This window comes from Pterocles gutturalis, unplaced genomic scaffold (assembly GCF_000699245.1).
Source record: "Pterocles gutturalis isolate BGI_N339 unplaced genomic scaffold, ASM69924v1 scaffold29303, whole genome shotgun sequence".
Taxonomy (NCBI): Eukaryota; Metazoa; Chordata; class Aves; order Pterocliformes; family Pteroclidae; genus Pterocles; species Pterocles gutturalis.
The window spans coordinates 1,012-12,874 of NW_010126592.1; the positions used below are offsets into that span (position 1 = coordinate 1,012).

Consider the following 11,863-nt stretch of genomic DNA (forward strand, 5'->3'; position numbering starts at 1 on the left):
TGCTGCCTGACTAGAGACTTACACTTTCTCTTATAATCTCTTTGGCTTCCTTATCATTTTTATTGCTTTTCTCTAGTTTGCTCCCACTTGTCTCAACAAAATGGGCCTAAAGCTGTCTCAACAATTTGGCTAAAGGTCTACACAGAGTCTACAGGCTCCGTAAAGAAAGTACACAGGGCACGAGATCTGTTATTGTACTGCACTGTAAATTCACATCTCATTTACTCTTTTCAGCAATACCCAGGTCTTTTAGCAGAACTGGTTCTGAACTTACTTGGAGTTTGGTAATGTCATTTCAGTTGCTGAAGCCTGTCAAAATCAGGAGCCTCTTGGCTCAAGGTAGAAACGAAACCCAGGAGCAGTGCAAAAGGAGCTATGTTTCCAAAACACCAGAGATGCCAAAAGATGGGCACAGCCCATTTCTGCTGCACCCAATGAGTGCTAAGCCAGAGCCCATGCACTTCAAGACTCCAACCCTTACGCCTAAGCACACAAGTCCTTTAAAGACCCTGAAAAAGTAGCATGCATAGAAGTGCAATCTTCACAATCTTTGCAGAGGAAAGGCTCTGTGGAAGTACAATTGCACAGAAGCTGGAGCATTTCTCAGGAAAATGAAAGAAAATTCAACTGAAGCTGATTTAAATCAGCTCATCTTTTAATAGGTTCACAAACAATCTTTCTGTTTGTACACAAGTTCCTGTGCTCCTTTATGAAGAGATCAGCTCTATAATGTTTTCTCAAGAAAATCAAGAAGCAAATGATTTGGGAAGCTAAAGTCAAGTTGTACAATTATGTATCCCTGCAAAGGGAGGAGAAAAAAAGAAATATATATTAGTTTATGCCACACTCCCAAGAAGGGCTTATGAGAGGCAGGTATTTCTGAACTCTGCTTACCTTTCTTGTGATGATCTCAGGATTTCTTATCTCAAACAGATTAAGCCCTTTGCTGTTCATCAGTGCAGTCAAAGCTGGTTCAATCCCTATGGAATCAGTAAACCCATCCAGTTACAGGTACAGCCATCCTGGCTGGCTGCTCATCAGGTACTGCCACCTTGTCTGCCTGTTGCCAAAAGCTAATTGTGCCTCAACGCCCCACAACCTTCAGCGTGCCGGAAACTCACTTTTCATTTGTCCCAACAATTTACAAAAGGTTCCCCATTCCCCATGTGAATCCAGCAGAAATTCGGATCAGTAATGTGGTTCCTCCCCCCCCCCCCCAGCTGTCAGGGGTGTTGATGTATTTTTTCAGTGCTTAGGTTTAGGAGATCTGATGTTAGATGCTTTACAGAGTAGGCTGGCACTTCCCCAAAGGGAAAACTCACTTGAAATCACTTCTGGGATCCCAACAGCTGCGACCATTGTCTGCAGGAAGTTTCTTATGGATGGGTCATTCTAAAAGCCAGAAAATTCATACAAAAGGGTTTTTAAGACATCACTTAGCCACAAATGGCCTAGAGAATACTTTCTTAGGACTTACCCCACTTGGATCAGCTGTGCATTTAAAGACTTTAAATTCTATCCTGAAGGGAAGGAAAAGCAGGGAAAAATAAGTCACTAAGGGTTGCAGAGATCCTTTTTGTGCTGCTCGCAGACATGGGCTAAAAGGGGCAATGAAACCCACATAAGCCCACAGTACTGACCTGGAATCCAAAGGGTGCAAAATGAGTTTCTTTTCCACATAGGCAGCTTGGATAGTGACCGTGATTTCCTGCACAGAGATGAATGGCAGGGTTCAGACGTAGCTCATCTTGCCTTATAGCAGGGAGATGCATTTGGACATTCTGGTTTACTTTCTACGAGCCAGAGTTCAACACCCATCTGGCTTTACCTACAGATATTACTAGAGAAGGTCAGCATTTTCCTACTCCATTTGCATACAACAAACTTCCCCCTGGTGCCCAGAGCCTCAGCCTGTGGGGCTCTAGATTGGCTCATCCACAGGACTGGTGCTTTTGCCATTTTGTGATCCAAAGCCTGCATAAAGAAAGGAAAGGCTTTTCTAGGGTGGTGTTTCCCAGTGACCATCCGTCTCAAGGTGAAAGATCATCAGACTGGATGTGGAGAGAACAGCCCCAGGGTAGCCAGGGCTACCACCAGTCATCGTACCATAGTGTTTGCATTTACAACTAAATCAAAAAAGAAAGCAATCTCTGAATTCTGGCTATTTAGGCTCATTTTCTTGCCTTTGACTGTATGCAAACATTCATTTAAAAGGAGCACTTTGTGATCCCATTGCAGGTCACAACGAGGGGACTGGCAGGCCAGGAGCAGATGACATACCAAAGGCCACGATTTTAGGGCCCAGTTCTAGTTGAGTGCTTCTGCAGTCCTACCCAAAATTTGTTTAAAGATATCACCTGGGGCACAAAAAAAAACCAGCTGTGAATATTTCCCTGTAACACCCTGCTATTGTGGGATGCTTGCAGAGGGGCAGGAGGGAATTATTCTCAGTTACAATTTAACTCTTTAATTTAAAGAGTCTGGTCTACCCTCAGGCAGGGATTTGCAGTATTTAGTGTCCATACCAGCCCATAATTACCAGGCTGTACAAACATACTGCCTTTTTGTGATGTTACCCAGGACTTCAAGGCTGTTGGCATTTCTTTTTGCTGCCTCCTTAGATTCAGTATAAAGCACTTTGGGGTAAAACACGGTGTAACCAGGAACTTTTCATATAGCCACACAGAGGAAAATGTGATATTCTGATTTTCGCACTTTTCAGAGCTATATCTTCATTTCAGAGACAATCATCGTCTAAGTCGGGGACAGAGCTAGAATCTGGGAACCAGAAGATTCCAAACTAAAAGTATTCCCATGGCACCTTCATTCTCTCCTAAAACAGCTCAGCTAAAAGAGTTTCGCTGTGTCTGATACAGGTTACTGGGGGGGTTACCAGAGCTTTCTGGTGCTGCTTTTACCACCTTCCACACCAGTGATGGGGTGGCCTAATAGAGGAGGCATTGAGACAGTGGGGTCACTGTCATCATTCCCAGCCTCAAGAGGCAGAGTGTTAGAAGGAACTGATATTCCTTCTCCACCTCCCATGGTTTAGCCACCCATCCTTCCCCAAGGGCTCCCTGCCATTACTGTCCCTGCACACAGAGTGGTCCAGACTCAGGACAGAGCCTGTCCCTGGCTCTTCACAGTCAATCAGGAGAAGCAAGAACTGACCTTCTCCATGTACAGAACCATCAGGGACTCTTCTCCTGGGGGAAAGATGCCGATCTCCACTGCTACCAAGGATTTCACAACTGTCCCTTCAGGATGAAGAGAGATTTGAGGATGGGCGAGACTCCACACCTTGGCCACAGAGTCATTATAGGAGGTACCTTGAAAAATCTGGTCAAATAAGGGGCAACAGATGAGTCAAGCTTATTCCATACCACATCCCAATTTCACACCAACCCTTTACACAGCTGCATCCCCTCCCTAGTCCCCAATTCCTCCTCCAGTTCATACAAGCCCATTAACTCAGCCGGGTTTCAAAGAAGCTGTGCCAGCCTGGAGTGTGGAGAAACACAAGCCCATTAACTCAGCCAGGTTTCAAGGAAGCTGTGCCAGCCTGGAGTGTGGAGAAATTCTTGCAAAGAATGATGCTTTCTCCATCAGTCCCTGCTTTTCCCCATCAGGCCCACCCAAGACTCAAGTTGTCAAGGGAAGGACACAAGATCAACAAGTGCAACAGAATCCATTTGAAAAGTTCCTCATTTGACATAAAATGCTCCGAATAGGACCAAAAGTTACCATCTGCACCACCTTCCGCTGCGTTTCTGTGTCTTCCATTTGAAACAGAGCCTTCAGCAAAAAAAAAAAAAAAAAAAAAAGAAAGAGGATGTTATGATGCAGGTTGGATGGGCCAGAGTGCTGATGTGTGGCTTGTGGCCTGTTCAGAGGCATGGCCAAGTCCCTCCTGAGTTCACCCCCTCTCTACTTCAGTACTCCCACAGAAAATCACATCACTTTACAACTTGGAAGACAAGTTTCCTATCAGCTGGTGTTATCGCTCTAAGGGATAAGACTACCTGGTAGCACATACTTGCTAAGAAGGTACTAATTTCCAACCAGGACCACCGGTAGTGACTAATTTCTATCTTCTACAGAAACTAGGTCTCACCAAAAAAACCCAATTAGAGAATTTTTTTATTCTCTCCCCAAAATATGACGTATGAGGTAAGGAGGGAACCAGCCCTGAAATAGTTACCTGCAATTCCTCCCCTCTGATGGTCAATGCCAGGCGCTTATCTAAGAATGCTGCCGAAGCCAGGGAGTTGAGGATGTGTTCAGACAGCCAGAAGTAGAGCATTCGGGACTCGGTCAGCAGCACCGGGGAAAAAACAGAGTCGCTGAATACATCGGAGTAGTTCTTGTACAGGACGAGGCCCTTTGAAGGAAAGCAAGCGTGTTAGCCACGACAAGCAGCAGGAAGACAGGACGAAATGTCAGCACTGCATTTTTATTGCCAGGTGAAGGCCTGGCTGGCTGGACTCCAAGCACAGAGCAGGCTGCTCTGCCGGACAAAAGGCAAGCATCAGCCCCCGCTGCAGACACACTTTCAGCTGCAGCGCAGAAGCACTGCATGGCAGCAAGGGAGCAGCCCCTCCAGCAAACATCATCACCAGAAAAATTTTGGTCTCTGAGCAGCCTGGGTTACTTTACCTTGTGATGTGATTCTAGGTAATTTGCTTTTATTAAAGGAACTGATGCAAGGGAAATATCAAGACTGATATCCTCATCCTGGACAAAATTCGCTGCAGGGAGAAAAAACAAAAACCCCACACCAGAAATATAATTTTAAACAGGGCTCGTGACAGTTACTTTTAGGACTTGCTGCAGAAGGTGACTGGGAGTTATAAAAGGACACAGGGATGGGACTGGAGTGTCCCCCTCCTTTGCGTGCTAGTATTGACCCTGCTGCTGCTCACTGACTCAGTTTCTCCACTGGGAAATACGAGTAGTTACTCTCCATTTTACATTCTGCTCCTTTTCCCTGATATTTGGGACTGGGAACCATGAGAAAATCTTCAGCAGGCAGATACAGATGCTGTAAAATATCTCAGCCCCAACACTCCAATGCATGCTCCTGTTCTAACATCAGTCCTTCTGCTGCAGCTATTCTGCACCTCTGATCATTACACAGTGAAAGAGAAATACTTATGAAGTGAAAAGTGTCTTTCAGCCAGTACAATCACCCTTAAAAATCAACCTGATGCAGAAAATTCAAAGCATAACAGCACTAAGGTTTATTTTGCTGTTGTCTGAGGGCTTGGGATCCCATGCATGTTTTCAAAGGACTTTTCTGATGGATGTGGCTACTGCCTTGATGGGACTCAAACGTTAAGTTGCACATAAAAAAAGAAAACAGAAGAACAAGGATGTTTACCTGCTAAATCATGCACAAAATTTGCCAGCAGCTGGGCAAGAAAATTTATTTCGTTGCACACCTACAAGAGGAAAAGAGTGGAGAAAAAATGTGAAGGCAAGAGGTAGCATTTTGGGCTGTGGAGCAGAATGAGCCTCATGGTGAGATCTGGGGGCTGTTGGTCAGTCTGGCACCATCAGAGATCCCAGCATCAGCACAAACTCCCACCTCATCCAACCTGGGCTTTTTTTCTGGATTCTATTTATCTTATTTTTCGCAAGAACTAAAATTGTATTGCTGTTATCTTGTCAGCATATGTAAGCAGAGGAGTGTGTAGCATACAAGCCCACCTTTCCTCTGTCCACAGGCAGTGCCTGATCTTACCTCGCTCTTGAGAACAAGCTTCAAAGTGAAGGAGATGAAATCCGTGAAGAGCTGCTTCAGCCAGCCTGGCCTGCACAAGACAGGGAGCATGTGGTGAACCACCCCGCGATCCCCACAGTGGGCAATGCTCAGGCTGAAGTGCTCAGACACCAGCAGCTGGGCAAGTGAAGCTCGATTTTAAAGGGGGAGAGACTCACTCCTTTTCTCCTTGGAGGTGAAGTGTCAGTTTGTGGAAAGTCAGGTAGCAGTCTGAGGCATCAGCAGCCACTTGGTCCTTCTGGCACACTGCAAGGGATGAAAGAGAAAAGAAAAAAAAAGCTAATTTGCTATGAGTGCCATTTGCAGACACTGCAGACCTGGAGCAAGGCATCACTGCAGAGGATCAGCCAGAGCTGCCGACACCTCCCACGGGATGTATCCAGAAGACTCAGAACCCTGCGAAGTCAGGGCAGATGGGGCTACCTTGCACCTGGATGGAGGTTTCTGCTCACAGTTTCAGCCAAGCTAGTCTACCAGACAGGATACCCTTCTTCACACTTTGTTTGGATACCTGCCCACTTTGCTAGCTGCTATTGTCAAGGACTCGGTTGTCCCCTAACATCACCCAGGAGAACCTGGGCAGTATGTGCAACCCACAAACCAGAATGGAGAGAGAATTGAGTCGCATCGCAAGAAGCTTGGAAATTGCAATATACTGTCATTGAGATCTTCGTGCTGCTCCCCCCCAGGAGCTCACCAGGAAAATGTATTTGAAGGCACATGTAGTAACCCACATCCCTCTCATCCCTTAGAGGAGGTGGAGGAGTGCAGTTTGCCTCTGTCCCATTCTAGTCTAAGTCTATCAACCTTCCCAAGGAAGAGGCTTCGTTTCCAAGAGCACAGCTTCAGCCTGACCTGGAGGCAGCTGAAAAAGTGGACTATAGGATGCTCAAACCTCCTGCACCAAAGCCCACTTGGCTCACTCATTTGAAACATCCCCTTTTTTTTTTCAAGTCATCCTGAACAGCAGGAGATTAAAAGTCCAGAAGGCCAGACTGTTCTTCACTTGCTGCTGCCGTAAATCAGTATTCCTTAGCTGAAATGATTTGCATCAGCTTCCTCTGCTTGGTGGGTTACAACTATGAGGTCTTTGAGGGCCATGGTGTCTCCTATCCTGTGTGCACAGGACGGCAGAGACCCACTTCCAGCCTCTGGATGCTGTCCGATCCCCACAAAGGCGAGGAGAGCCGGCTGGGGCTCGCAGCCTCCCACCCAGTCTGTCCTGGAGGAAGCATGCGCACAAAGATCCCCACAGCTAGCGATCCCCAGCTGTTACTTACTCAGTTTAATGTTTATCTGGAGGTCAATGGAAGACTCGATTTCAAAATCAACTGAATGAAAAAGCTGCAAACTGTAACGGCAGAAGAGAGGACATTCAGCAACCTGTGCTGGGAGCAGCTTCTCCCTGATCGCATATCAGTCGCAGCATGAGTTTTATAACACCCCTCACATCAGTCCGTGAAAAACCCCGGCATGCAGCAGGCCATCTCAAATACTCTGGCTTTAAATCATCGCAAACCACCGCATTAGCACTGGGCAGAAAAGGAGCATTAAACACCTTTTTTTCCAAAGTTTATAGAGCAACAACAGGGAGTGAAGAAGACAACTTGTGCACTTTGGCCATCTTGCCTCCTCATGCAAGGGGTGATGGTGAGGATAGAAAGGCAGAAAGAAAGACGAGATGAGGCTAAGCAGCACTGCTGGCATATAAAATCTTGCCTCGCTCAGGCAGTAAGCAAAGCTACTACAATTGCCAGACAGCCAGAGGAGCACAGCCCTTCCACATCTACTCATGCCATGGGCCATCCTTCCTGCAGGCAGCAGCAGGAGCTGAGGACATGGTGCTCGGGAGCAGCCAGCCCACAGGTACTTACAACCAGGCCCCAGCATAGCCATAGGTCAGGGTCCCTTTGAAGACAGCCGTCACGTTTTTAATGGCAATGTGAATGGCATCGTTCTCCTTGAGCTCCACCTCGCTCTGCTCTATGGACAAGTCATTGACCTGGATGCTAGAAACAACAGAAATTCAGTTTGTCCCCAGCCCCAGGGCTGATTTCTGTGACCAGGCAAGACAGGTTTGCTCCTGAAGACACGGGGGTCTCTAAGGGGCCTGTGACAACTCTGGACTTGGAGTTTTTGCAAATTACAGAGGCCACACATGAGAACAGCTGTGGTTTTTCTCAGCCTCGGTGCACTGCTCCTCCCTGTAGTGGTTGTGAATGCAGCTAGCGGCAAACACCACACAGCCGCTTGCTCATGCTCCCCTCTCCTGGGGATGGGGGAGAGAATTAAAGGGGTAAAGGGAAAAGAGACTCGTGGGTTGAGATAAAAACAATTTAATAACGAAACTACAACAAAACTAATAATGATAATAGTCATATATACAAATATAAAAAATGAGTGATACACAGCGATACTGCTCACCACCTGATGGCCAAGGCTAACAATCTCAGAGCTGTCCTGAAACTGCAATCCCAGAAAAGATATAAGAGCCTGAGCATCCAAGAGCTGACCAAGAGAGCAAGATGACCCCAGGCGAGTGGCAACAGAGACAGGGAGATGACCCAGAGAGTGAGAGAGTGCAAGCACTTCCAGACAGAGCCTCACCTATCCCCTGGCCATGCCGGGCATGGTATGGAACAGACCATTGGCCAGTTTGGGTCTCAGTCCTAACCCTGAGGTCGAATCCTGGGCTGGTCACTGGGGCTGTGCTCCCTCCCAGCTTCTCCTGCCCCTGCAGACACGGGCACAGCAGAGAAGCGGAAAAGTCCTTGAGTGTCCTGGCAGCAGCTTCAGTGTGTGATCAGCTTCTGCTCAGCACAAACCCAAACCAGCCTCGCCCTGTTGCTGGGAAGAGGGTTCACTCTGTCCCAGCTGGAACCAGGACACTCCCCTGCAGTGTTCCAATACGAGGTGGAGGGGAGTATTTCAAACAGGAAACACGAGCAACCTGCTACAAAACAGCCCCGTTTCATCGCAGTGCTTTGTGTCAGCCGCTGTCACAGCAGAAGATGCATCCTGCATTTTCATCATTACATTTGTTGTCCCCAAATAAAAGCAACCCAGTGAAACCCAGCCTCATTTGCCATAAAGTGTGACAAGTGACATCCTGCTGACAAGCATGGCTCTGGCCCCTGCCACTCAGCGTGCCACGGGCACCATCTGTCAGCAACAGGCCCCAGGAGCTCCAGCCCACAGGGACACAGTTTCCCATCCCTGTTGTCAGAGATGTGCTCTACGTGCTGCCTGTCTGCCCACAGAGTTGGAAAAGCTCTTAAATACATCAGCAGCCTAAACCTTAATGTGCAAATTGTCTGCAAGGCAAAGATCAGAAAATGTGTCTGCCCTGGTCCAGACCTTTGTTTTCACCAGGAACTGCTGGATCACAACTCCCACTGAAGCCAGTTTCCATTCCTCTCCGTCAGCCCACACCTCCCCTGGCACATAGACACAGATATACTCACTTCGTCAGCCAGTAAGCCACCTTGCCGAGGAGCCGCATGGACCTTTCCCCGGTGATATTTGGGAACTTGGCATTTCTGAATGCCGCTTGAATGACCTGCGCTGTTTCCTGGTTCACTGTCGGTGGAAGAAAAGGGTAAAGATATCAAAGTGCAGTCTCTCCTGGCTGCAATGTCGGGTCTGCACCCTGGATTAAAGCACTATGAAAAAGTTTCATCCAAGGCATTTCCATTAGATTAAAGCAGCACTAGAAGTAGCTTCAGAGTAAGTTTTAAAAAGTCCCTAACTTTAACAGTTGATGGCAGCTGGGGACAGCAGCATGTGTGGCTTGACAGTCGCCAGTCACCGTTCCCAGAGAATCAAGCCCAGCTCTCACACACCTCACCTGCACCTTTGGGGCAGATTTTGGAAAGGTCAAGGCTGTGCTTGTCCTTACACCGCACAAGTTGTTGACTCTAACCCAGTGCTTTGCTCTGTTGCTGCTTGCTTGTATTGCAGTCAGCTGTTAGGTCTCCAAAGGAAAACCTCTGAGACTCAATTTTCTGTACCCATTTTCCTAAAATTATCCAGGCCCTTCCAGCCTTGGCCTCGGGCACATGCTTGTACAGGATTTTTTCCTTCCAGAAATACCCTCTCTTAGTTTGGCCCAGCACCCTCCTCTGCAGGTACCACTGTCAGAGGGGAAGGGACAGAGCTGTTCCCACCCTTTACAAGGCACTAATTATTCTTCCCCACCCACAGAGCCCCCAGATCCCTGCAAATAAACCCACAGCAGCAGAGAACCCCTGTTTCTCCCCTTCTACACACCGACCCCAAGAGATGAGATTGCGGCAAGGTGAAAAATCAAACACATTTGCTCCAGCTCTTCCATCACACCAGCCCCCAGAAAGGAACATCGCTAAAATTTTAGGCTAAGGAGAGAGGTTGGGGACCGCTCTCTAGCTCTTTTGAGAAGTTGTGCCTATTCGGTTCAGGTGCCCATGCTTTAACCTGTACTCCCACACAGGCATTAATACATCTTACGAGGAAAAGTTCCCATGAGAGGCGGGGAAGCAAGAAACCCCCTCACTTGGCTGATCTCTAACTTCTGATGGAAGTACAGCCCCGTACAGCAGGCACTTACACAGCAATGCCGCGGGCTTGGTCATCCTGCAGGCGATCCCTGTGACGCTGTAAGGGAAGGGCCCAAACTCACAGGCTCCTGACACATGGACAAACACCAGCAAGATCCCGAAGGTGCCCAGCTTCATCCTGCCAGCCCAGAGCATCCTCAGCCAGAACGGAGAGCGCTGAGGAGATCGACTGATTCCTGACCGTGGCAAAGGCTGCTTTCATACCTCCACACAGACCTCACTCAAAGCAGGACATGACCTGCTTCCTCCAGTTATCAAAACTCACACATTTCCTAATCTTCCTATAGTTTCCTTAACACCCTTCAAGTCGCACACTGCCTTCCTCCCACAGCAAGTGCTCGGGCTGCAGGACTTGGCTTTTGTGCCAAGATGGCTTTAACTTGGGGCATGCACACATCGAGGCGGGTGGAGAAAGCTGGAGGGAGATGGAGATTGGAAGGGAATAAAGTCAAGGGAGCAGCCATGCACTCTGCTTCCAGCCAGTTCATAAGTCACAGAAATACTCCATGTTCTGCATTCCTACCCCAAATTCCCAGCAAAGCCCTGTTCAAAAGGTACCTACGTTATTAACTACTTCCCCCTCCACTGATTTTAGGCACACTGTGGGGAAAGAGGCGTGCTTCTGGGAACGGAGTCCCTCCTGCTGCCACTGGGTAAACCCACATCTCTCACTGGAGAGCTCTGTGACCACAGGACTGGGATGCTCTCTGCTTCTTGGCTGGATTTGTGGACCATCTTTGGTTTGCCACCTTCCAGATGGGGAAGAACCCATTAAGCTGGAGCTTTCCATGTACCTAGCCTCTCACCTGCTATTTGGGAAACATTAAAAACCCAAGTTCACTGCTTGTGCACACCTGCCCTGCACACCACCATCGCCCTGCATCCTTCTTGAGGTGCTGGAGCCCATCCTAAAACAAGCTCTGGGACAAAACAGAGTGAGGTTATTTCAGCACCAAGACTCCTAGCAGCTCCCATGAACAACTTTGCCAGCAAAAACTCATAGAGAAGAAAAGGTGAAATCTTTGTGATGCTGCAGGAGCACGCTCACCCCCCTGAGGGAGACAAGGTGCCAGCCTCGCTCCTCTCCCTGGCAGACGCCTCATCCTCCCTGTGCCGGGTGAGCACACTTCCTCCAGGGAGCCCTGCTGTCCAGCAGCCCCCACCCTGTCGCACTGTTTTCTTCCTGAGTTGAGAAAGTGAACGGCCTCAGGTACCCTGCAGGAGGCACTTGCGGTCACTCACCCGCCGAGGGAAACCGAGCATCTGCAGGCTTCCTCCAGACTTCTCCAGACAAGCAGCATGGTGGCCTGGGACAGGCTGCCTGCTGCAAGTTGATGCTGAGTTATAAATGAACAATTAAACACTGGAAGCACAGATAAAGATAGCAAGTGTCTGACCAGCACAGCTCCCACACAGCAGCCCAGCGCCAGTGTCTCAGCCGCAGTGGCATCCTCGCTGCCCCGGCTAGGAGGTGTCTTTACAGGGC

General features: G+C 48.4%; 1 protein-coding gene across 2 annotated transcripts; it reads right to left on the minus strand.

Annotated features, from left to right (window-relative positions):
• Window positions 1-724: 724 nt before the first annotated feature.
• On the minus strand, window positions 725-10,579 carry CETP (cholesteryl ester transfer protein, plasma). Of its 2 annotated transcripts, XM_010079031.1 has the most exons (16): window positions 10,368-10,579; window positions 9,247-9,361; window positions 7,657-7,791; window positions 7,063-7,133; window positions 5,941-6,028; window positions 5,744-5,813; window positions 5,381-5,441; window positions 4,657-4,748; window positions 4,202-4,381; window positions 3,745-3,795; window positions 3,172-3,339; window positions 1,641-1,708; window positions 1,478-1,520; window positions 1,323-1,392; window positions 895-980; window positions 725-799 (listed from the first exon to the last, which is right to left on the minus strand). In XM_010079031.1, the coding sequence occupies exons 1-16, from the start codon at window positions 10,510-10,512 to the stop codon at window positions 725-727; spliced, it is 1,518 nt and encodes a 505-aa protein (XP_010077333.1). In that variant the 5' UTR covers window positions 10,513-10,579. The 2 variants fall into 2 exon arrangements, 1 of the variants encoding a protein (XP_010077333.1); XR_727594.1 differs by lacking the exon at window positions 725-799 and having other exon boundaries at window positions 1,637-1,708; window positions 10,368-10,527.
• Between the last annotated feature and the right edge of the window lie 1,284 nt (window positions 10,580-11,863).

Bases quoted from the DNA above. Each gene is read 5' to 3' on its own strand.
- CETP (XM_010079031.1), bottom strand. From the start codon at position 10,512: ATGCTCTGGGCTGGCAGGATGAAGCTGGGCACCTTCGGGATCTTGCTG. The intron at 7,792-9,246 runs GTGAGTATATCT...TGTTGTTTCTAG, and splicing joins GTGGCTTACTGGCTGACGAA to CATCCAGGTCAATGACTTGT. The intron at 7,134-7,656 runs GTAAGTACCTGT...CTGCCGTTACAG, and splicing joins GGCTATGCTGGGGCCTGGTT to TTTGCAGCTTTTTCATTCAG.